The following is a 27,669-nucleotide window of genomic DNA, read 5'->3' as shown; positions in this document are numbered from 1 at the left end:
AATAAGTAATAAAAATAATATCTTTAATAATTAATAAAAGCTGCTGATTACTTACTTGATACTTGATGATGTCCCACTAGCATCGCTCCTGCGACGTGGTCGTCAAAATGGGTAGAAAACACAATAATAGGCCTAATTGAACAGATCTTCTACTTTAAAATTGGCCGCTTCACATAAATATTCCTTTAACATCTTCTTAAATTTATTGATATTTTGTTCTTGAATTATGTTCTTTGGTAGCGAGTTGTAGATCTTGACACTACTAAAATATGGGCTCTTGCAGGCCATAGTTGAGTTAACTTGAGGTACATGTACTTTACAGGTATATTATACAAATCTATACATAAGATCGGGCAGTATAATTGAAATATATCCCATTTGCTTATACAATATACTGTTTTCTTACAAGCTATTGGTTTAAAAATATTCCAGAGTCTTCATGACGTGAGAAAAAGCTAACAGCTGTTTAGGACGATTGACATTGAAGGTCATGCGCATCAATCCGTCCATCTGACCTGACCTGACCACAAGGGGTGGAGGAAGAAGTGTCGGCCATCTTATTTAGTTTCATGATTTATCATCAACGTTGGCATAATTTATATTTATAATTAGATTTATAGTGTAACAGTGAATTATATAACGGGAATTGTGTTATATGTACTTCAAGGTGTATCATCTCAAAAACCATTAACTCTCCTAGTTCCGACTATAAGTTGGGTTTGCAGATCTTGAAACCCTTGTCTCCTTTCAGCTACAATGAGTACCCGTGATGACGAATATGATTATTTGTTCAAAGGTATGTAGTTTAATCCTTAAATTCATTGTCCTAGTAGCATACTACAACTAAGGATTACCCGAATGTCAACCCCATAAAGTTGTTATTTGGCTCAGTCCAATGATGCAACTGTAAATAAATGGTTGGAAAACCTCAGTGTTTTGACATGATTAAGCCAATTTAGAGAAGCTTATTGTCACAGATCTTCTTGATATATTTAATTTATTTTAGCTGTTTTTCATACCCATAGCTACATGCTTCATTGAATATGCTAATTACTTGATAATCCGGAATGTGAGCAATTGTTCAATTAGGCCTAGCTGGTTCTAATCAAGACATTTAAAATGTCATCTGAGATAGAACAGAATGACTCATAACTGTTACAATAGGCCTATATTGAAGCTTACACCCTAATCAAATAATTAGTTTCAGAACTAATGTTCCCATACTGTTTACGTAGCCTATGAATAAACTTAGGCCTAATTATTTAACATGGACCTGCCTTTGTAATACTTGTAGTCTAGATCTTTGACCGAAGTTTTTCGGATAGGTAGATTGTGTCATTATAGCTAATATATACAATTAACAAAACTTAAGTTACTAAGTGGTAATGCAAAATTTAAATGTTTATAACTTAAAGCTAGGCTGTGGTATGCGTGTCCACAGTTAATTCAGCCTGGCATTAAAGAATCAAGAGGACATCTTGTCAAGATTGTACAGGGGCCTATTTTGAGCAAGTTCCTTGAACCTTAAGTTAGTCTTGAACGCTGTACAATCAAGGTTCTTTACGCTGTTAGGCAGGGAGTTGTAGATCTTAATTGCCGATCGAGGGTATCTCTTACGGTGTGGCTTAAGTGGCAGCGGGGCATATCTGGTCATGGGCCCTCCTTGTTCCACATTCGTGCCTTTCACCTCGAGTCTCAAAATCGCCCAGGTTTTCCTTAAGCAGGACCATATTAGCTCACCACTGTGAGGATTCACAATTCCATTAAAATACACCACTACCGGTACTTATTGTGGTGTAAAATAAGTAGGGTAAGACTAAACCCTAAGCTACAATAAAGAATCTTTGATTAGCCCAACCAATATGAAATAGGCTAACCTAGGAGAATCAGCTGACAATCTTGTTTTGTTGTTGTTGATTTAGTTTTGACTGGTCTAAAAAGGCATCAAAACTAGGCCTAACTTATGGTAGGATTCTAGTTACCATTAGATAGGCCTACTTAAGTGCATACTTCTTAGGTCATTATTTCAGAATAGCCAATTTTTAAACCAACTCTTAAGTTGGAATATTGTGCTTGTAAGAGTAAGTACGAATTTAGACCTACGTGTGATAAGTTAGTGATTGACGGATGACCCCCCTCCCCCCCCAAAATAGGCTACATAGTACAGACTTACAGGCATAGGTATCTTCAATGAAAGATTTAATTTACATACCGTACTTAGGTTACTCTTACCGACATGCTCACATTGCCTTCAATTAAAAATATCATATCTAAAGGTAGGCCTACTGCCTTGATTTAGTAGACCTACACTCCAGCAGTTCATGCCAAAAAATAAATCAGCTTTCTTTTTTCTAAATTTAAACTACCGGTACTGTAATGTTGAATGCAAATATTGCCAATGAACTCCATGTTGAATGCAAATATTGCTAATGAACTCCAGCTATCTTTGTTCGCTAAATTATTGTCTTATCATGTCTAGGGAAAGTGACATGGATAATTTAACACGTTCGATACTGAGCGTCGCATATATGCGATGCCGCGGTCATTGCCACAGACCGAGGTATACATTTGAATCTTGCGCATAGACCGGCTGTCACTTGGTTAACAGTAGGCCTACACACAGACCACGGGCGAAAACCTGTAAAACAGCGATCATTTACATTGTAATACGCTACAATCGTGTTTGTAAATAATTTTTCTTGTTTTTTTTTGTATTTTGTATAACCTTTTGTAATGTTGCATATTTGCGACGCCCGGTCTACAGCGAAGACAATAGTGAAAATGATCATAGTTTTCTTGAAATAGACAAAACGTCGCATATATGCGACAGTCCATTTTTGGTTGTGTTTTGAGGTGAAAGTAAGTAAACAAAACATATTATTTAAGAACAGTTTATAACTGAACAAATATAAAAGCTACATAGGATAATGCAGCATACATAGGTACATACAGTGATGCAGAAAAGTAAAGACCAGTTTTTTCAACTATCATTATGACGTCACCAATCATCATATCCACAGACCAAGCGAGGCAGTTGTGCGTCAAACATCTCTGTAGACCACTGCAGGGAATTTAGTGCCTTCAAATAGACCGTTACAAAGATATAGGCCTAAGCATTTTAATAAAATTAGAATTCCGACGCAAATATGTGACATGCGACGACAGTCTATGAGTGGAAACCGGCCGTCGCATATGTGCGTCGCTGGTCCATGCGAATAGAAAATTTCGTACTATTGCAATAGCGAACGTGTTAATACCTGATTCATTTGCATTTGTAGGCTTAAGAGGCCGGTGTTTCTCGGTCTGCTAGTGAGAGCCGTGTTAAGTCGGTATTTAGGCCTACATTATTTCGGAAACCAGACGTTTAGTCTATTCTATAATGAGGCAACCCCAGTGGCAAAGCTGAGAGCGAGATGTAATTACCTAGTTGATTGGTCTTAACAGTGTTTTTCAAAACCGGTGAACACTCAACAACTAATAGGCCTATCTGTCTAAAGTTGGAACTTTTAGAGCAGTCTCCTAACCTGAAAAGAGGTACCTACTGTATAACCATGACGATTTTGCACCACTCCGGATACTTGTTAGGATGTACCTACATAAAAGTGGCTGTTATATTGACTCCAAGTTTACTTATGTGAGCGTGTCGAACTATCAAAATGTCGAACTATAGGGAATAAATGGAGTTTAATATACAGGAAAGTAAAAATACTAGTTTTATATAGAAATTACCTAAATTTATTAAATAGGTACTAAAAAGCTTAACAATTTCACTGTTTGTAAGTCTCAAGTCAACAATAAATGACAAATTAATAGATATTCAAGTCAACTTACATCACAATAGTAAGCCATTGAATATCACTTGGCAAAATATTTTGTGATCTTCAATTGTTTTTCACTCTGATAACTGGAAAGAACGGGTCCCGGTCATTGACCGGTGTACGTATCAAAACAAAATATCGATCGCTAATGTTTATACGGGTAGCCTCAGTCCGTATCGAACTACAAGGAGTGTCGAACTATCGAGCGTCGAACTATTGAAGGTTTACTGTAACTTAATTATAAAGGAGAAATAGAAAGTACAATTGTAAATTAAAACCTATTTTATTAAACAAAAATTTAGTAGGTCTACATAAACATTTCTGAATAGAATAATTTTGCTAAGTGTTTGCTGCAGACCTATGTTTGATGTAAACTCGATACTTTTTTCTTTCAATGTGTAATGACAATGTAGGCCTATTTAAAAAAATTGGTCAGAAAAAAGCAAACGAAAAAATAGGCCTATCGCATTTACGTCAAACATCTACGGTAAAAACTGGACAATTGTAGTCGGGGTTTAAAGAGTTCAAATTTGTTATTTTCTGTAAGAAAAGAAACAGACATAAAGTTTAGAATAGTAAAAAGAGTTTGACATGCATTAGCAATATTTCATATCTATATTTCAACAGAGCAGCAACTGAGAAAGGTGGATTTAATAATGGTGAGTGTATGGGCTGGCGTCGCTACTGCCAGTAGATGGTGGGGGGAGCTAGACCAAAAACAGTGCCCGCAGTGCTACTGAGAGCGCAATCCAGTAGTTCTTTACTCGTTGGTTTGATAACTGGGAAAAAATAACATTTTGCTTGACTTTTACCCTAGCTGAATAATTTTTCTCTTTAATTACCATTCATGCTGCTGGAAACAAAAAATACCATGTCCTTTTTCTTTTATCGGAAATTGATTAGCCCATTTGCAAAGTTAAGTGTGTAAATTTGCAATATGCGAAATCAGAATTTTAATCAATTCAACCAAAGCATCATAGACCAATTAAAACTCATCTCACAAGAAAAAATTACTACTGTTATGTACTGTACTGCGAAAGATTTTTAATGTATGATATTTATTTTTTTTTTATTTATTTATTATCATCACATTACATCAATGATTGACAGGTGATTTGTCATCAAACTAAAATCGATTACAACAAAACAACAATCATAATATTAAAAATAATTATACATTTGTTAGGAAATCTTCCAGTGAAAAAATGCCTTCTCCAGAAGCCATATCTTAAGTGTTTTTTTAAATTTCAATATGCAATCAATTTCTTTTATTGTTGAAGGCAGCTTATTATAAATTTTGGGTCCCATATATTGTGGGGATAAATGAAATAATTTTAGTCTATGTTGCATTGGTTTTATTATTTTTTTGTATCTTGTATCATGTTTGTGAGAGGGCTGTCTCTCCATAAGTGTATCCAAGTTACTCTTGACCATCATAGAAATATAATAAATATAAGAGCTGTATAAAGTGAGAATTTTGAACCGACTGAAATATTCTTGGCAATGTGTATCTGGAGGAACCTTGGCTATATGTCTAATCGCCCCTTTTTTGTAGAATAAACACTTTTTTGCTTTCACCCCATAAAATAAGTCCGTAATTCATAATTGAAGCAAAATAAGCATGATATACTGCAATTTGGGTGTCAAAATTTGTTGTATCTCTAATTACTTGTAATACAAATACAGCTGAATTAAGTCTTTTTGATAAATTTTTAATGTGAGTTTGCCAATTTAAATGTGAGTCTATTTTTATTCCTAAATAATCAACTGAATCTTGAGAAACTATCAAATTTGAATTTGAATTTAGGGTGATCTCATCTTTTATATTGGAGGCAGAGAATTGTATCAGCTGTGTTTTGGATACATTCATGGAGAGGCCGTTGACAGCAAACCAGTCCTCAAGAGAATGGAGCTCTCTGGTGATTGTGTGAATAATGTCGACACCTTTTTGCTCTTTGCAAATGATTGCTGTATCATCTGCATACTGAAATATTGGCATTTTTGATACACTTCCTAGGTCGTTTACAAATAAAATGAATAGACATGGTCCAAGAATTGATCCTTGAGGCACTCCAAATGGAACATCCTCCCAATCTGACATGTAATTATTTTGAAATTTGTTTATTATTATCCTTTGTTTACAGTTATTCAGATAAGAAGCAAACCATTGTAATGCTATATTTTTTATTCCATGTCTACTTAATTTTTCAAGAAGTATTCCATGATTAACACGGTCAAAGGCCTTGTATATAACATTACCCTTTCCTAATATGTTTTGTTTTCTCTGATTTTATAAACAGAGTTCATATGTTAAGATTGTAGATTTTTATCTCTTTTAAGACTTAAATATGCCTATATGAAACCATATGGATCAAGCTATACCTATAAGAAATGGTAGTCATCCTATGGAAAATATTAATTAGGCCATTTAGTTAACCATTACAAATCCTGTGAAATCATCACACCACATGTGACTCATCTATGTTTTGCTGACTTGTCGATCTATCACGATCATTAAAATTTTAATCATCAGATGACAGAGTAGGCCTATGATGATTTGCTAGTAAAAACTGTTTCCATTTAACATTCACTTTCCAGTGTTTATCTGAGCCAAACTCCTGGCTGTTGTTCAACAGTGCAACAATAGATTATTGGTTTTTTTATAATTTTTGTCTCATTCATTCAAATTCTTTTGATTTTATATGAATATTTGTGACAGTTAAATGCATAAACAAAAATTTTGAGGGCTAGTTTTTAAAAATTTTAATTGTATGTCTTTTTGTTTCAAACCCATTGAACACCACGCATATAAAAGGTATAGGCCAAACCTTTAGTTTAATAGGCCCTAACCATTTTTTGAAAATGTTGTCTATGCAACGAAACATCTAAGCTACTGAAAAATCCTTTTTGTCGGATATTTGACTGATGCATGTAAAACCTATTACCGGTATTGTCTCAGTCTCACAAAATAGTCCAGGGGCCAGAAACAAAAATGTTTTACTAACTGTTTTCTGCTTAACCCATCAAAGAGTTGCTTACTGATGGTAGTTTAAGGACAGGGTGTATTAATATTCTGCTGTTGTCTGTGCGTTCAAGGCATTTATAAAAAACGTTAGCAGCACATAAGTATAATTAAAAGGGTTAGAAATGATATTTATTACTGGCGCCAATAAAGGGCTACTGTCAAAAGAATAAACTCTTGTCAGGACGGCTCACAGAGCAAACATTTAGGGAAAAAATACTTTGTTAGCCACAGAGAAGTAAGGTACAGAGGAAAAATTCTATAGTGCACTTAAGTGGTGTCCACCACTAGTTGCTGGTGTCCGGGGAGCGAGCTGGCGTAGTGGTTAGAGCGCGGGACTTCGGTCCCTGAGGTCCCGGGTTTAATCCCCGCCAAGTTACCAATGGATTTTATCTAAGTGATAATGCCGCAACCCCTAGGTCTAGCCTAAAGTAATGTGAAAAACAATCCCAGGCTCGTGCCTAGCGTCCTTAGGACAAAAACAAAAAAAAAACCACTAGTTGCTGGTGTCTAGGGCATAGTCCCACACCACCCCCCTCACCCTCATGCACTACAACACTCACGGTGAAGGAAGACCCTGGGCGATAGGAATTTCCACACAGTGCTCTCTGGTCGGGCTCTTCCTTGCTCGTCAGAAGAATTTCCTGGCACAACATACTAGAGCTTAAAGCACATAGTCGTCCCATGAACAAGTTTCCATTGTACCTTATTTTTCTGTGGTTGCGCTAGTCCCACTATCACTCTAAGAATATTTGTTGCGGCTTTAACAGTCAACACCAATGGAACACAATTCTTTGCTGGCGAATAAAAAAATGTTTATGATCACAAGTAGACACAGCTTTAGTTTAGATACATTTTTTTAGGGTCGAGTGTATGTCTGGGTCCATTCTTTAAGAGTTTATTGAATCTATTCGCTTACAAGTGTAACACTAATTCAAATTAAAATATTACGATTTAATCCTTTAGTCATGGATTTTAAAAGGAAATTGTTTAAAAGACAAAAATCTACTACCCGCTGAACTAGTACTTTTAAAACCATTTCTTAGGCCAAGGCTGAAGCAGGCCTGTCCACAGAGCCAGTGTTTAAAAAAAATATAGGCCTATGTTTAGTCGTTATTCGTAAATATGTGTTGTCAAAAATCTTTATTCTTTAATGACACAATCAATCATATGAAGAACCGGTTATAATGTACCACAGAATTCTTTTATGTATTAGGCTAAATGTAATTGAGTTTTAAAACATGTATTCCTAATTGGAAACTTCCAGCTCTGGAAGTAGTTGTTCCTACAAACAAGACAATAAAAACTCAACTTTCTGAATTGTAGTATTGAGTTTGTCTTTTACCATAATAGTCTACGAGTCCTATCTCATATGACAATGATTGACATGAGTGACGTAAGAAGATATGAGCTCATAGACTGAAATTTCCACCACTCTTCCTCATTTTTTGCCTCAGATAAACAGACAAAATTGTAAGCCTTCTATCTCTATATAGTTTTGACATTTTAAACAGTTAAACAACATTTGATGATCCATAAAATAATTTTCAATGCTTTATTTTTTCACTGTTTAATTATCCTCAAGGGAAAATGTTTTTGCTGTTGCCAAAGCTTCTTTAACTAATTTACCTTCATATAGAAAAAAATACAGTGCCTGTTGGAAGTTAGTAGTTATAGTATCTTTGCTGTATGATTATTTTTTAGTATGGTCATGAGTTAGGAATGTCATATGTTTATTTTAGAACTTCAACAATATAACCTTGACAGATTGAGGTTAGGCATACCATACCCTGCAAAGTAGTTATCTAAACAAAAAACATTAGTACAATATCATTTATAGAAGTAGGCCAATTGAAATATTTTGACTCCGATTGTTGAATTGTATTCCAAGCATCTTAATGATTTTATCAATGACTTCCTACTCTTTTTGTTAAAATTAGTAATAAATTAAGAGATTGTCATAAGTTCTTGAGGTCAAAAAGTTCAACATAACATTCAAAAACCATATTGTGAGCTTTTTGATGATTCTAACCACTCTGAAATCTACTATTTCGTCCCCCAAAATGTGTAACATCAAGGAAGTAAATATTCCAGGGGATCATGAAATTTAATTTGCTAATAACACTCAAATAACTAACACTATGACAAAATATTTGTCATTGCAAGATATATTGGTAATTAGTTGTTTTTTAGTTATCTTAATCTGCAATCTGTACTATTGGATGTTATCTACCTGTATGACTGGCTGGTTAGCTGAGTGGTTTAAATGCTCGCCTAACAATCAAATGGTCGCCGGTTCGATCCTGAGAAAAGACAGTAGCTTTTTGATAGTTCGAAACAGTGCCCGGCTCTTCCCAATCATTGGACATAAAATATATGATTCTGACTGATGAAACAATCAATCGCAATCAATCAATTATTTTAAGATGAGGACGCAGCTATGTGCGTATTTTAACCCAAATATGAGTGAAGAATGAGTGGCGCAATCTTGTAGTCTTGTTAGTGACTAAGGTCGACATATTCCTTAGACACAGCTGTTAATTAATAGCCCTTACAGCTAATGGCCACTAAGGGACCTACAGTTAATAGTGGAATCCGAACCACATTTTTTCTGTGGTATTAACAGCTGATCTTAGTCAGTAACCTAGCTCCACAGATCATCACACTCCATTCTACACTCATATTTTGGTTAAAATACGCACCTAGGTGGCGTCCCCATTTCAATTAATTGATAATTGATCTATTAAAATGAATTGTAATAATATACCGGTAGCAAACAAATATGTTTGTAAAATAATGGTTATTGTTGGTTTATTTACTTTGTTGTTTTGATTCCTAATGAAACTGTGTTTATATTCTTCTTGTATAGTGTCATATTCACAAGAGACATTTAAAAGACAAAGAATAAAAGGCGTGTAGAAAATATGTTCAGTGACTACACCCAAGTCTTGTCAATTTGTTTATATAGAACATGAGCTTGATTGATGTAGACTATTTTGTTATTGTTTACAATGTATTAACAGTAATGTGTTTAAGTAAATGGAAATATGCAAAAACAATATTTTCATTTCAGTCAAAATTCTATCTCTTTTGTCTTCTATCCTTCTTATCTTTAATACAGTACTAGTGATATGTACAATTATGTACTGTGGAATCGTGTAAAAAATGTTACCAACTGACAAACATTTTTCTTTATGATGTAGGCCTATTGATTAGTATTATTTTAAAGTGTTTACACTACCATTCATAATGGCGTAATTTCTGTAATTTTACTTAGAAAAATTCCAGAATTCAGGTAGATATTGTCTACATAGAATCACCCGTTTCTATTGGCCTGTAAATTGATTAAAACGTCCAGTTCTGAGATCCATAATTGTGATTTAGCTCTGCTATACAAAAAGCTAGCTTCCAGTCTTGTAATTTAAAATATTTGAATCGGCTGGTGAGATTATCCTGTAAGAGTTAGTTAATAAATTTCTATTCATAATGCAAACAAAAGTTCTAATAAGTTGACACAAGACATTCAATGTATAACTATAATGTACTACTCACTCATAACAAAAGAAAAGACAGAAAAATGGTTGATTTGAAAGTAGTTTACATATAATTTATTCAAGGTAATACAATTGTTAGGCCTACTAATAAAAACTCAACTGCTTCCGGGATTAGATAAAAAGTGTATACTGAGGCACATAGAGGCAAATTCCCCAGTACTCTACACCTAAAACCATGGAGCATTGAATCTGCATACAAAGCATAACACCATTCCCAACCTATTGACCTCATTGTGGAGCACAGCAGCACAGCTACACTCATTCTATTGCTTTAGTTCATACTTTGACGTCGTGAATAGTTTTTTATATGGAAAAATGTTATTTAAATAGCTTTTATAAATCAATTTTAATTAACTGATGAAAAATATTCTTCATTAAGTTTTAGGCTTATTTGGAAGTGTTGTAACTTTTACCATTAAATATAAGTGGAAAAAATAATTTGTTTTTAATAGTTTGTGTATTTAATATAGTTAAATTACTTTTTTTATTCACTTTAAAAACCTACTAGATCTCTCTAATAACAAGGATGGAAATTTTTTGACGAAGAAACATGATACTATAACATTTTGATGATACTAAAACATGTTAATGATTATAGAGGATATCATAGGGTAAAATATAGAACTACCTTCCCACATTATCTTTTAATATATGATCTTTTTTAAACCATCTGTCACTATTGAATTTGTTTTTTAATATTTCTAATTTGACCAATATTAGCTCCAAAGTAAGCATGGTATCCACAGTGATATTTAGATTTAAAATTGCTGATCATTGTGCTTATATGTTGTGTCTGAAATTCAATGACAATGGTATTTGTCAACAATTATTGGCCTCAAGAGGTTTTGATTACTGCTGTTAAACAACATTAGCGCAGATCACACTTGACATAAACAATAAACATGTTTTGTTATGTATAAAAATTTTTTTAAGAGAAGTTGGAGTTTGGTGCTTTTTTGTAGTTTCATTATAGCGTATGTTTGTTTTACCTCCTTTCCTAAGATTCTCTTTTACGATTGTTGTTTGTATGGGTTTTTTACTAATTATTTTTTAGTATAACAACTTATGGTTGTATTGAACCGACAATTCACTATTGAACCGGAATAAACATATCTCCACTCTAAAATCATCGTTAAATTAGTTATTTACCATTCTCAATTTCAGCATTTTTAATCAATTCTCCAGGCTAATAAAAAACAAGGCTCAACAAAAAAAGTTGCATCAATTATTTATAGTAGTAGCTGTTTTTTTGTCAATTCATCAACTCTAATCGAATCACATAGGTACAAAATACAATAAATAGTTTAAATACAATAAATACACTGAAGAATACAATTACAAATACATATGAAATGTCAGCTAAATTAGTTGTCAGTATAATAACAGCTCAGTATATAAATAGCTTAACAAGCAACATTTTCTTGATTATGATTTAAAAAATATTCACTGCCAATTTTTTATATTTCACTGACCATTTTATCTTTGATGTTTCTTTAAACTCTTAGCTAAATATTTATCACCTCAACACAAGTTGATTGGCTGATGCTGATTTCTGATTTCAGTGGTGTTAATCGGAGACTCAGGCGTAGGCAAGAGTAATTTGCTGTCCAGGTTTACACGGAATGAATTCAATTTGGAATCCAAGTCCACTATTGGAGTGGAGTTCGCCACTAGAAGTATACAGGTAGGTAAAACAGCAATATAGGTATCTAATAATAAAGACAAGCATTTTACCTACCAGTACTAACTCCTAGAGCCATATTTGGCCACACCAACAAAGCCTGTCCATCTCCCTTGATCTTCTGCATCTTCCTCCGTTGATTCTATCAGCTCTATATCTCTCTTCACTTGTTTCCACTATTTTTGTTGTGGCCTTTGTCTTGGTCTTTTTGCTTCAGAGTTTCTAATTAATATTGCTTCAAATTATTTTCTTCCCCAATTCTCAAAACAAGCCCACCCAGCCCATTTAATCCTTCTACATTTAATATTTACATCTGGATCTAGTTATATAATTCTCTTTTTTCCCAATTGTACATTTTTGTCCAATCTTCCTTCTTCACAAACTGACCTACAAATTTGTGTAAGAATTTATGTTAGTCTTTATTTTGTTGTCACTGTCGGGAATTTTTGGACCATGTATTTTAATCTAATAAAATGTTCAAGATTTTGCAAGATCGTGCAAGACTACGGTGACAGTTTTGTGACCGCGGAAGTCGATGATAATCTCTACACGACCGCGGTAGATGTTCATGATTTTGCCATGGTCGCGGGTCAATGATGTCTACACGGCTGAAAAATCGTAAAGAATTTTACCGCCATCGCGCAAGACGATGATGAAGTTTACATGGGAGTCAATGATGATGTCTACACTGCTGCAAGAGATAATCAGAATTTTTTTGCGATCGGGGAAGACAACGATAAAATCAACACGACCCCGGAGATGTTAAATGATTTTTCCACAATTGTGGGATGATCACCACACGAAGACGTTAATGCTGTTTACCATGTGAGGTGTACGGAAACAACGTTATAAATTAAAGCTCTGTTGAGAAATGGTGCATTCAGATTAAAAATGGCCAAACAAAGGTTCACATCCAAAGATTTTATTTTTGCATGATAATGCTCGAATCACATCAATCTTCTTCAATCATTCAAATAGGAGATTTTCCCTCAACCTCCCCTCCCACATTCTGTACCTGGCTCTGAACTTGTTTTTGTTAGCAAATTTTTATAATATTTTTTTTTAATTATCAGTCAATAATTTCAAAATTCATCGTAAAAACCCCTCACAACTGCAATATTGTCAGTGGATCTAAGATATTAATAAATAGTTAAAACTGCAACTCTATTGTTCAGGTCGATGGAAAGACAATAAAAGCGCAGATTTGGGATACTGCAGGTCAAGAACGATACAGAGCAATCACTTCTGCGTAAGTCAACCATATTTCACTTAGTTTTAATTTTAATTGTTAATATATAAAATTAATTGTTTATTAACAAATTTTGGTATTGATTTCTTACTCAAATTTCAGTCACTTTCAGTAACAATTTCCTAATAAATAAACTATTAATGGGCAGTGGTTTGTAATTTTTCGAGTACTGCTGGTATTACAGATTTTTTGAGTTTGTTAGTTTATTCTTAAAAATCTTAAGACCATTCTGCATTTTGTTGAATAGTGCTAAGGTCACCACTGAACTCCCTTTGTGTCGAAATTGATTTTGTTACAATTAAATTACTGTATTTAGCTTAACCATTGACTTAAAATTTTCGTAGTTCTAATATGTGCGTTTCGAGCATATCATAACAAGTATAACATGCACGGTTTACTTGCCAACTATGTGATTAATCATAGTTTCTTATCACCATATCACTATTGATAAAGAGATAAATAGGTATGCCGGGAAACCAATTGTGAGTCATAGGTTAATATTATTTTTTGAATAGAACAATTCAATGAATTGTTTAGAGTTTGCATTTAAAGCCTTGACTTCTGCTTTTGTATTATTATTAGAAATCTGTTAATATACTTATGTAAATATGGATATTAGCTTCAAAAATGTAGCGCAACAACTATATAATATCAAAGGGTTCTCTAGGCCTATTTTTTTAAAATTTTATTATGAAGGAGGTTTAAATAGATCAAATTTTTTTAAATTTATATGCAGAATTTTATTTGATTATAGTCATTTTATGAAGTCATAAGTGTACCCAATTTATGTACCTATCATAATTATTGTTTGTGGTGTGTTTTAGCGAATTTCCCTATAGGGAAGTAGTTAAAACCGTAGGTGGCACAGTAAGACCTAGGCCCGGGACCGATTTACTTTTTCATTTTGATGTGGAGAGGCCAAAAACACCATTCGTTCAAATTTGTATATAGGCTATGTATGTATATATATATGCCCGTGAACGCAATAACTTGAGTAATTTCTGTCCGATTTTGATGAAATTTGGTTTAAAGCTGTAAGGCGGGACAAACTTGAATGAGTTCGCGAACCAGTATGATCGGACAATGGGAACGGGGTTTTATGGGGTAAATATTGCTTTTTCTCATTTTTTACTCTCAAAACACAAAATTTCCCAATTTCTCTCTAGACCTTTTAAAAGAGCTTAAAAAACAAATAATTTAGTATATCAAAGTGTTCTTGTGCGGTTATTGGTAACTTAATGGAGAAAATTCAAAATATTGTAAATTTAAAATTCCCATATTATTCTTATGGAGAATATTGTAAAATGTTGTAGTTTGCTTGTTTATTGATATATTTTGATCAAACTTGGCAAATATATTTATTTTGTACTAAGCTATTAATATTTTACTAAAAAATAACTTTATTAGTGTCCTCGTAGCAGCAAACCTAGGTACTCGTTAGACCTAATGGTACTTAATAGATTAAATTTAAAATCAATGTCGGCAGGTTTGCTGCGGCAGGGGTATTTTAGTTTGTGATACAAATTTCATTAAGCCAGATATAATTTTGGTTACCCAACCTTTAAATTGACCTCTTAAGTTTTAAAAATCAATTTTAATCCACAATAGTTTAAGAAACAACTACAGTATAACTGAAACGTTGATTTTGTCTGTATAACCCTAGTAGATTCAAGTTTCTAGTGACCTACAGCAACCTTAACATCGGGTCAATAGGAGTCAATAAATACTCTGAAACTGATCATTTGTCAATTGTGGTGGCCGTTCTAGTCAAATAAAAGTTTGATTTACTTCCGTTCTACACCTATTCACTTATCCAAACTGTATGAATATAATTTGAAACTATTTGGATTGTTAAGATTTTTTATTGTTTTTAAACTAAAGAAAATAATTGAAACTGTACAAAAATAATTTCATTGTTTCGCAAGTTCTTTGAAACTATTATTTGTGTTGGAATAATTATATGAGTTGTTTTTACACTAAAATGTAGATAGTTTAAAACGAGACATTACGGTAGGTATTTAATATTTCTTCTTATTGAAGTAACTGAATATGTTAGTAACTCATTTGTTATGTTTCTAAAGTAGGCAATTCATCTCACATTACTACTATATAAAAAAGACTAGAACAAGCAGCAGATACAGGAAGAGATTTTTAATATTGCAAAAGGTTGTTAAAGCTAGAAATTATATTGCCGTGGTCACTTTTATCCGCATTAGTTATTAATGAATATGCAACCTATAGACCTACAGTTTTTTTTCATCCAACCCAAAAAAAGTACGGTGAGACACTTTTTAACGGCAAAACAAGTGGACGTGTTGGTATCCCTGTGTTCTTTCCTTCTGTGTACTGGGTTATGTTTGAAAAAAAAAGAACATTCTGCAGAAGATAATTATGCTTGAACAGGAACTAACTTATTTAGGTTCAGAATTTCAAAAGTTTAAGCTTTTAAGATTTGCTTTCAAAAATCGCTCATGATTGTGAAAAAATATTGTTGGTAACAAATGATTAAGATAATTCTTAAATTTTAATGTTACTAACATTTGAGTACTTTATTACGATATTGAATGTTGATATCCTATTTGAATTCCTTGTTATGTTTATCGTGATGTGCCAGTGTACACACATGATAATCATTTTTGGTCAAATAAAGAGAACATAGAGTAAAGAGTTCTATGGTAATAATATACTTGACTTTTCAGGTACTACCGAGGGGCGGTGGGTGCCCTGCTAGTGTATGACATTGCAAAGCACTTGACGTACGAGAATGTTGAACGCTGGTTGAGGGAACTGCGTGACCACGCTGACCAGAACATCGTAATAATGTTGGTTGGCAACAAGTCGGATCTGCGCCACCTTCGTGCAGTACCTACAGACGAGGCAAGGTCGTTTGCCGAGCGTAACGGTCTCAGCTTCATAGAGACATCTGCCCTGGATTCCACCAATGTAGAGACTGCCTTTCACAATATCCTCACAGGTATCTCGCTCATCCTTCAGTTATGTCATCATCTTGATTGGTAGAATCAATGGTAGTAGTCTTTGTTATCACTGACATTTTCCATAACTATTGGTAAAGTTCCAAGAGAAAGAGATTTGAAATTTGATGCAAGATGTTCTGTTGCTATTGGAGCTCTTCCTTAAAACTGTGGAGGTTTTGCATAAAGTTTGCCATCTAATTGCTTTGATTCTTGTTGTTAGTCATTAGAAGCAGAGTCTTCATATGAATCACCATGTTTACCCACTCTTTCTCAGGGTACATTGGTTGGCTGGTGTTTTGTAGTTCAAGAATACTCATCTGTTTTGTTTGGTGTTTATTGTCTTAGTCATGGCTCCTTAAACTTTTCTTGATCACTCTCCGTCAACAGCTCTTCTTCCTCTTTTTGGAAGAGTGAAATTTTTTTCTTCGTCCAGGCACTGGTGGGGCAGCCTTTGACACCTCTGCAGCAGTAAATCCTGGTGGAGACTTGGGCACTTTTGACTTCCACATCTTCTTTGTCCTCTGAACACCAGTGCCTGCATAATAGTTTTCTTCATCCAAACCAAGAACCTGGTCCTGTAAAATCATAAATAAATGTTCCACCTCGCCTCCATTTAAAAGGGTATATCCATACCTATCTCCTTTGATCTTCCTACATTAGATGATGAGCTTCCTACAGCTTGCTGATTGACATTCAATGTTTGGTATATTTTTACAATATTATTTGAAGTAGGGAATTAATTAAATAAAATTGTTATACAACTTACAAGAATAATGATAATACACGTGACATTCTTTTCCAAACTGTAACATAAAACACCAGCTTAATATGCCAGGTTCAAGTACCACGTGCTATACAGCGCTAAGTTTCTGAATAGGCCTCAGTACAGAGATCTGGGTTGGCCTTCCAGGTTTCGGGTCTAGATTATACTCTCACACTAAACCGTGCCGTTGCCTTTCCTGAGGTTTACAGCGTCAGCGATCTCGAGCATCTGGCTTAACACACAGAGGTCGCTGTGGTCCGGATCAATCCTGACGGACCTGTCACTGCCCCTTCCACCGCATGTAAGACGTGGTGGATTTCATGAACACTAATCTCCACCCCCAAACTCGTCTGCATGTTCAGCACTTGACATCCAACGAGGCATTTGGGTTCGACACACCAAGTAAAGGGTCAACTCCATCTGCCACTGTAGCCTGGGGTTGAGGGCCCCGTCCTGTCGTCCCAGCCGCAGGCTGAGGCTCGTTCCGCCACACCACTCGTCATAGGCTGGGTGGGGCTCATCCGGCCTCACCTAGTCATTAGAAGCAGGTTTTGTGTAGGGGTCGCCATCTGATTGCTATGATTCTCGTTCGTATTCGTTAAAGCAGAGTTTTCATATGAATCACCATGCTTACCCACTCTTTCTCAGGGTACATTGTCGGCTGGTGTCTTGTAGTTCAAGAATGCTCATCTATTCTGTTCAACGTCTGTTGTCTTTGCCATGGCTCCTTAAACTTTCAATTACTCTCCATAAACAGCTCTTCCTCATCTTCTTCCTCTTTTTGGAAGAGTGAACTTTTTTCTCCGTCCAGGCACCGACTGATGCAAAAACTGACTGGGCAGCCTTTGGCACTTCTGCAGCAGTAAATCTTGGAGGAACTAGTGGAGACTTGGGCACTTTTGGCTTCCATATCTTATTTGTCTTCTGAACACCAGTGCCTGCATAATAGTTTTCTTCACCCTCTTCGCTTTTCTTTCTCCCAGAAAACAAAGAACCTGGTCTTTTAAAATGATAGTTATTCTGAATGTTCCTCCTCCTCTATATTTAACGGAAAGTTTCCATAGCTATATCCTTTGATCTTCCTCTATTAGATGATGAGCTTCCACAGCTTGCTGATTGACATTTGTGGCGGTGGGCCATGTAGGGGTGATTTGTTGATTGACTGGCAGTTCTACATAATCGTTGATGTTGGAAGTCTTGACTGAACCCTTAAATTTAATCAGAGGAGGCTTTGATGATTAAATGTTAATTGAAGCATTTTTACTACAGAAATACTATTCTCTTCCAATGAATATGTTACAATTACAAATCAAATGACTGGACACAACGTGAACTATTAATTTAACTTATTGATAACAAAGGGTGACATTGGAAATAACTTCAAACATTATTAATTGTTGAACCTGCAAAGAATAATTAATTTATATGAAAATTTAGACTGATTAAACATCTACCACCGTACCTCACATGGGGCCTTGCCCCCATATCCCTTGCTCTACTCGTTGGCCATCTTGTTCCTTCGGAGACTGTAGCAAGACCACACAAGTTTGACTTTACTCACCCGATGTGCTCGCTGCGCATGCGTGAGCAAGTTCCTGGGTTCGAGAGTGCCTTCTGGGCGAGACATTTGAGTTACGGTAACTGAAGTTGTGGGGCTGAACCCCACACATTCAAACTTATTTTAAATCTGAATTTGAATCTAATTTTGAAGTAGGGAATTAATTTAATGAAATGACAATCGTTATGTCATAACTTGTAAGAATGGTGAAATACGAATAACTAACTATGAGAATTTATTAATAGTATAATACATCAAATATCAGACAAAAATCTCTCATGTGTTCATACCTGTATCTCATTCAAGACTGATTCTTCTTCATGTTGGCTTCTCCAGGTATTATAGGCCTCTAATTGGGTCATTGCTAATGGTTGTGATTTCAGTCCGCTTTGTGATAGGAACGTTTCATTACTAATACTTTACTTGAATATGATATTATTCTAGATTTTAAGTTCAATATAAATAAACTTATTTATTGATAAATAAACAGCACTTATCCAGCCAGTAGTCATCAGTAGTTCTTCTTTAGATTTCCCACCCTGCAGCCTCCCTTGTAACACTTGGTGCTGCAGCAGCTCTTGTTGTAACATTTATTTATTCTTCCAACGGCAACACCATTTTTACATTCAAAATACATTAAATCACTTTAAGTATGACATGCATAAACATAGCATAAGTAGGTACTAAAATATGTGCAATAACAAGAATGAATATGAAAACTAGGCATAACATGCAAAATACATAATCAGAATTAAATCAAAAATACATTAAAATAGGCTAAATGACTTCAAGTATGACATGCATAAACATAGCATAATAAGGTATATGCCTACTAAAATATGTGCAATTTAAACAGAATGAATATGAAAAGCAGGCATAACATGCAAAAGACATTAGTTAACCAGCAAATAATATAGCGCATAATTAACAACAGGTAAAATATGAAGTGCAAAAACAAAACAAAAAAAGAAACAACAAGTGCAATACTGGTAGGCAAACAAAAGTAAGGCAAGATACGTCAAATTATATATGTAGGCTACAAAACAACAACTATAAATTAATTTTTCAACAGCAAAAACAACAGGAAACTTGATGAACAAACAAGAATCACCAACTGGACACCAAGATGTGGCCCTTTAAAGACATTACATAACATTTGATCACATTGATAAATAAATTGATAACATTTGAGCCAGAGAAGGTTGTGCTTTCAGAACATTATCAGGCTTATTCAGAGCAGTTGAAGGTTGTTGTTGTTGAATGCGGCATCATATTGTATATTCTTCTTTGGAAAAGGTATGAGCCTGTGAAAACATTTGGGCTTGAGATTGTGCCTTTTACCTTAATCTAAAAGTTTATCTAAGGATTGTGGCTGCATACATTCAATAAGTGCCATAATCTGAGCCATCTGATTCGCCTGTTGCAGCAGAAAGTGCCTTTGATACGGGTTTAAGTTTCCACTTTGTTCAGTAACTGTTGATTGATAAGTTAAATTAGGTTCCTGATTGCGGCCTTCAATTTTTCCAAAATATGTGGTCTTTCTTTGTAAACATGTGTCTTCAGGTGTTGGAAAAAGTCACAATTTGACAAGTCCGGTGAACTTGGCCACGTGAGATTACACACCCAGGAATTAACACTCTAACTGCTGCCATAGAGGCATTGGCTGTGTGAGCCTCATCTTGTTGAAACTGTTTTTATGTATATTTTCTGCCTTTAGTTTAAGTTCTGGAATAAAAAAGTCTCATATCATGTTCAAGTATCGTGCAGAATGAACAGTCACAGTAGTTCCGATTCCTCCAAAGAAAAATGGCCTATAAATCCAACATCTTCCTATAGCACACCAAACTGTGACTTTTGAAATGTGCAACAGTCTAGGACGTTAGGATTTTCCAAAGCCCAATTCAATAATGAAAGTTCTGTTTATAAACAGTACCATTTAAATGGGAATGATCTTCATCACTCAGCACTTATACAAATTGTCACTTCCTCGTTCTCTTCAAGCATGATTAACATTTTCTCATCAAATGTAAGGCGACATGAATAATCAGCATCATTTAACCTCTGCACCAATTTTATTAGTGTAATCCTAAATCTTTGTGTAAGAAGTGATTCACTGTTCTCTTACTCAGTCCAAGATCCACTGTGTGACGCCGTGCGAAATGGGAAGGGCTGCGCTGGATCGCTTAAACTCTCATTCTATACGGACGTTTTGTGGCGTACTTACTGTAAAATTGTATTTTAGCTTGTAAGCTTATGTTTTTGTAGGCTTATATGTTTTATGACCTTTGACTAGTCATTTTCTTGACTGTTGCTATACATGTATAATGTCAATGGCAAATAAAGATTTCTATTCTATTCTATTCTAGTCCCGGTGGTTTTGTTTTATAACTTATCCTTTAGTTCTAAATGAATTACCCACCTTAAAATAGCAATCCAACTTGGATATTTACCATGACGATCAATACGAAAGTAATGTCTAAAACATTGTTGGGTTTCAACGATTGACTCAAAAGTATAGCATGCAAACACACGATGACGAATCTTCCACAGGGGCATGTTGGCGACTACATGGGGTGAGGAATGGACCTTCAACATGAGTTACCCCCTCCACCAGTCGCCGAGTACTGCGTTATTCAAAAGTATCCGTATCCCTTGGGCCACCCTCTTTTGTTGCTGTCGTTGTTTATCTGCCAAGATTTTTCCAAGTATTTTAATGTTGCGTATAAGCTTGTCACTTGTATTGCTTAACATTCCTGAACAGAAATTTGATTGGCAAATTTTTAATACTAATCTTAAGATTTGTTTATAATGTGGTAACAAATGGACTATGTGATTGCCATGTGGATTAGCATACTTTGTAATATCTTTACATTCTTTAATTAATTATTAAATTCATTGTTGTAGCCCCGGAACTGTATTATAGACTAATTTTGGTTTCATATTAGTTGGCATCAGTTCCAAATTGTAACTTTTCTCAAAGTGTTACATGTTTCGGCGAGCTGCCAAAGAGCAGTCTGTTTCCGCTCGTGTACCGGCAATGTTGCGACCGAGATAGGCCTATAAAACTACAAGTATTTGTGTAAACCGACAACATATCTATACGAGCTCATTTAGGGGCGGTTTGGGAGCTCGAGCCCAGCTAGTACGCGCCTAGTGTTGGACGCGCCTAGTGTTGGACGCGCCTAACTTTAGTCCCAGGAAGTCGCGCCTAAGTTGCAGCGCGGCTAGATGGACAGGGATAACATATATTTTAAATAACATATATTTTTTTATTACATATCCATATTCTGGCTTCTTACTTATCCCTTAAAATGGGAGATTATTTAAATCATGAAAAAAAAATTTCATGATCATAAAATCCCAAGTAAAACTGAAAATAAGTAGGAAACTACACGGCAAACAACTTTTAATTAAAATGTTTTCACGTACAATTTGTATTTTCTAACATTAAGTCATCAAAAAATGAAAATTTTGAATTTTTGTGAAAAGGGCAGATTTTAATGAAGTACGGCTCTTCAAATTAAGGCCATACCATACGTCTGACAGACAAAATGCATATATAAAAACTGATTGGAATTAAAAGAGCTACATATTTGCTAAAATAATGTTTTTGATAAAACTAACCGTTCTCGAGATATATGCCAAAATATATATTTTGGCAGCCATCTTGACGGCCATTTTGAATTTTAGGGCATGTTGCCAAGGTACGATTCTTGGCGATTTTTGAGGGCTTAAGGGCACTCTTAGCTATCATTAAAAAAAAAATTGCTCGTGTTGCAATTTTGTTGGGGTTCAACACTAAAATGATTCCACTAGTACTCCATTTTGATGTAACTAGCACTTGGTCAATGACACTGAACTGAGCTCTATCACAACGCAATTAAAAGATAACGATTATGACTGTGAGCTATTTGCAGTTTTTTATGTTTTGTTTACTATCTCTTCACTCTTTCGTAGGGGGTGAGTGGGGGGTATGCATGTGGTTGCTAATTATTTCCTTACTTATAAAATATTTATAATTAAGGTACGGGTGCTTATAGCCAAACTCTCAGTTGAAAGAAATTCTATTTAGGGTCCATATTTGTATTGCAGTTAACAGTAAAAACAAAAACCAAATAATCTTTCGTTAAATTTAGCTTTCTGCAAGATTTTCGTTTTATTTTGAACAACAGAAAACTAAAAAAATTTTATCAAATATACTTTGAGAGTAATGAAAATTTTCGGAATTTAATAACGAATTCCAATATAACATTCTTTTAGTTAATATGTAAACAATTAACGTGCTAATGAGCTAATACCGGCATGATGTCGACTTAGACCTGCCCCCTGGCAGGACTAAAGTTGGGGACTAAACTCACTGATTTTTATGACGAAAACATATCTCTTAGTCCCGGAATTGGTCTCCCAAACCCACCGAGACTATCTCTTAGGCTGGCGCCTAAGTCTACTTGACTCCCAAACCAACAATATTTAGGCGCGAGATTATCCCTGCACAAGTTAGGCGCGCGCCTTTCTGATCCCGAGCTCACAAACACGTTTTCGAGGCGGCAGCCTAAAATACCGGAAATATCCGGATTTAGTCGCGGACTAGCGCTAATACCAAGCTCCCAAACCGCCCCTTAATGTTTATTCCTGGACTATGTGTTTAAAAATGGCAGCTCACCGAAACATGTAACATTTTTATGAAAGTTTTAACGTGGAACTGATGACAAGTAACGTAAAACCAATTAGTTTTTTTAATTATGTTGATTATTTTTTCAGAAATATACCGAATTGTATCGCAAAAGCAGATCAGAGATCCACCAGAGGGAGAAATAATCAAACCCACGAATGTGGAACCTATTGAAGTCAAACCTACTGTCAACACTGACAGTGTCCGTAAACAGTGTTGTCAGTGAGCCTAAGGTAAATGTTAAATAATCATTGTACAGACAAGGTTGGGTAAGTAGGAGTGTAATACTGCGGAATCAACTAACATCCTAGTCAAAAAGTTGGCATGAATTTGCTGTAGTACATTCAGGGGTGCCACCAACCATTAATTGGCAAACTTGATCGATGTATCTTTGTAATTATGAAAAAGATTCATCAATTATGCTTACCTTTTTACTGATCTTGGCCATAAAAAAGTTAAACATAGGTATATGAAATGTTATTTAGTTGGTAAATTTAGAGTTATTTCATCTGGGATAAATGCACAAAAAAGTGTTATTCAGCTTTTTAAATTATTATGGTTTTCATGAACAATGAACAACTAAAGAATTTCAATTTTTGTAATCAAATTGAGTTTTTGTTTTATTGTTAAGAGTTTTAAAAGTAGCATAGTAGCTTGGCTGCAGATTTTTTGGGACTTCATGATGATTGTGATAACAGGCTAGAGAGACTCGCCTTTGGCTCGTGTTAGTCGTCATTAGTAAACAGCTAATCCAGCTAGCTGTTAGTCGTCATTAGTAGATTAAGTTAGGTTAAGTTGTAACTAAGCAAGAAGTGAAACCGTCAATATTAAGTTATATAAGTTAACTTCGAGCTCGACCTTAAGGAACACCTCATAAAAAAATCATTTTTTTAAGTTGCGGTAAGAGAGTATGTTAGTTAACTATTTTTACAACTGAGTTGTTGGTCAAGCGAAGTACAAATATAAGGAGAGTAGGGTTCGTTTTAGTGAAAATCAACATTTGAGGCTTTGCAGCATGGTGTATAATGATATGTAAAAATGTGTGTTCAATTTGTTTCAAATAAATAAATAAACAAAGATCGTCTGGCTCCATTCTACACACATCGTTGCCAATAGGCAAATATGTGGTGAGACGTGATGTTGCTAATAAAAAAGTATTTCAAACTGATTATTACAACAAATTCTTCTATATGCAAGCATTAATGTCAACTCTTGTTGTATCTTTGCTGTTTTCATCATGTTTTTTGTCTACATTTATTTTCATAAAATAAAAAAAACAATTGCATAATACTCATTAATATAACTGTTGTGTCTTCCACCTATTCTGTTGAGTCAGCATAAAGTTTTATTTATTTACTTGTAAGGATATTGATGGATGTGGCACAATATTTTGAGAGCAGATAGGGTTACTAAATTAATAACCTAGTAGTATCCACAAAGCCATTACTGAAGAGAAAACCAAAAACAGAATGCTTGTGACTAATCAAATCCCAAAACTGAAAGTTAAATTTTGATGGTTTTGAGATTTGGTGTTGATACACCATTAATCACAATTAGCCTATTGAAATATTAAGACTAGTTATTGCTACAGCCACTGCATGTTTTAGTTGATTTGTTTGTTTGGTTGACAATGACAGTGTTGTTCTGTTTCAGGGGGGCTACTAGCTTCGCCTCTGATGTGGCCTAAGTCTCAACAGCCTACTGGCCTGGGGACTCTTATATATGTACACATATGTGCGACTAAGGAACTATATAAGTTTAACAGCAAAAGCATCATCCGTCGTTTGATTAATATCTAACTAATTCCTGGTGTTTTCTGTTCTTCAGTGCTCTATGATTTCACGACGAGTGCCGCTAATTCAAAAATGTTTGTTGTTTTGATGTCACAAATAAGTTTATAATAGAAAAATATTAGTGACAATGTTATTGAAATGTTATATCGTACATAATATTTGTTACTTAATAAGTTTCAGTTACATAATAAAGCATGTGATTTCATAATATTTACGTTACATAATATTGTTGCATGATAATCTGTGAAGTATTTATTTGTTTGTAGAATCATTTTTTTTAGTTTAAGTTAACTTAGTGGACTACCTGTGGTACAATAAATTGAGTTTTCTATTATCTTCGTCACTTAGCAGCAATAACATTTTATCGGATGTTAAATCTGTCGAAATACCTTTTTATGATGCTTTTGTGACATCCGATTATTTAACAGTTGACCTAGAATCAAATCGCTTGTCGCATCTCTACATAATGTATGTATAGAAGTTAATTTTGTATTTAAAGAAAACTACGGTACTATGGTTCTGCTAACGACGCCCCCACTTCTTTTCTTATCGAGTGATTATTTATCTATTTATACATGTTTATTATCTTAAACTTAGGCTTTAATGGAACGTGTTAATATATTTTTGTGTTTATTGGGACCGAGACAATTGTTTTTCCACGAGACTCACTGTTATTCCGGCAGGTTCTTTCCGTCGCCTGTGGTTTTGTTACATTCCCGTAAGCCCCAGAAATTGATTCTCACTCTAGAGCTTACAAAGTGTGTTTCGGTTATCTCAATGTGTAGAATTCACCTGCCTCAACGTTGATTCAAACATGCCATAAATCAATATTTTACATTACACTAAATAAATATGTTAATTATAATAGGACTAAGATGTTATTATTGTAAAATATAAATAATAATAAATAAAATTAAACTGAGCTTTTGTTTAATATTTACATTTTGTTCATACTCCCTGGTGTTTTTATACTATACACAGTGTAATGGTATCAAGTAAATCACTACAGCTTCCTACTAGAAGACATAAAATCTGATTAATCTTATATTAGGATATGAGGAAATAGTTCAGTACATACTGAAAATCAAAATGAATTTCACTAGCCAAGTGTTAATTTTAGCGAATTTCCCCTATAGGGAATAAGCTATTACCGTAGTACTCATGGTGAGACCTGGACCCGGGACCGATTTACTTTTTCGTTTTGAGGTCCCTAGAGGCCAAAAACACCATCAAATACAAATTCATATATACAGGGTGGTCTGAACCTAGCGTTACAAATTTTTTCGGGTGGTAGAGCAACACAAGTGTGACTCAAATCCACAATTTAAAAAAAATATATTCCGTACACCCACTTGCAGAAACATTATTTTGATTTTTTTAGAAAAACCTGTTCATTTACACCAAATTTTAAAATTCCTCTAGTATTTTCATACATTTGTATAACTTTGGCACTACCATAATTTTCTCCATTAAATTCTATTTAAGAATAGACAGCTTTTGGTGAGCCCCAAAGCTTCAGAATTGCTATTTAAATTGATTAGAACTAAGAAATTTTGATTTTCACAAAAAAAGGTTAAAAATAAGCATCCAGACACTTTTTTTAAATACTAGAGATTAGCAAATGGCTACCAAAACTGCTCTAAAATCTTAGCTTTTAAAAGATATGATGAGGCATTTAATTTGCTTCCTTTTAAGTACAGCTATTCCAGTTATAACTGTGGAAAACATGGTTTAAGGAAAACAAAAACGCACTATAACAAACCAAAAAGACACACATGTTAGTTTTTATTATTATAGAAACAGCATGAGGCTGCAACAAAATTTGTATCTAGACAAGTTCAAAACAAATTCCAAGTATTGGATTAATAACCAAACTATAATGCAAGTTCATTTTAATTTATTTTCAAAATGTCCTCCATTCTCTCTGATGCAGCTCTCTTCCGCAAAGAAATCCATGGGGTTCAGATCAGGAGATCTTGCGGGCCAGGGCACCGGACCTCCTCGGCCTATCCACGTGGGATAGTTAGCACTCAGCCAATCTCGAATGTCATTCCTAAAATGAGGAGGTGCTCCGTCTTGTTGATAAATGATATCTTGACGGAGCACAGGATCAATCACATCCAAAATTTGAGGCAGATCGTGTTGCGAAAATTCAAGGTACATCTCTCCTTTCAAACTTCCCTCAAAAATATGGGGACCTAAGAAGCAATCACCAATCACAGCTGCCCAAACGTTAATAGTAAATATGTTTTGAAAGGAGTATTGAGGAGAGCATGGTGCTAGAGTAGATTTCTGCCGCTACCTCCTGAATTCTGACATTGAACAATACCACTTTTTCAAAAAGATTTTGTGGACAGATGAAGCTCTTTTTACAAGACAAGGTGTATTAAATTCCCGTGCCCTGGCCTGCAAGATCTCCTGATCTGAACCCCATGGATTTCTTTTCGGAAGAGAGCTAGAGCCTGCATCAGAGAGAATGGAGGACATTTTGAAAATAAATTAAAATGAACTTGCATTTTAGTTTGGTTATCAATCCAATACTTGGAATTCGTTTTGAACTTGTCTAGATACAAATTTTGTTGCA

The 27,669-nt window shown here is 34.7% G+C and overlaps 1 protein-coding gene across 1 annotated transcript; it reads left to right on the top strand.

Annotated features, from left to right (window-relative positions):
• Positions 1 to 516: 516 nt before the first annotated feature.
• Positions 517 to 26,021, top strand: LOC128998084 (ras-related protein Rab-11A-like). The gene is made up of 6 exons (XM_054424074.1): positions 517 to 796; positions 11,957 to 12,078; positions 13,251 to 13,324; positions 16,024 to 16,298; positions 23,382 to 23,525; positions 24,946 to 26,021. Exons 1-5 carry the CDS (start codon positions 757 to 759, stop codon positions 23,516 to 23,518), a joined length of 648 nt encoding a protein of 215 aa, XP_054280049.1. The 5' UTR covers positions 517 to 756; the 3' UTR covers positions 23,519 to 23,525; positions 24,946 to 26,021.
• The last annotated feature ends 1,648 nt before the right edge of the window (positions 26,022 to 27,669 follow it).

Source organism: Macrosteles quadrilineatus, unplaced genomic scaffold (assembly GCF_028750875.1).
Source record: "Macrosteles quadrilineatus isolate MER2022 unplaced genomic scaffold, UCM_ALF_1.0 Scaffold_7__1_contigs__length_78375512, whole genome shotgun sequence".
In the NCBI taxonomy this organism is placed as follows: Eukaryota; Metazoa; Arthropoda; class Insecta; order Hemiptera; family Cicadellidae; genus Macrosteles; species Macrosteles quadrilineatus.
This window is presented reverse-complemented; position numbering and strand designations above follow the sequence as displayed.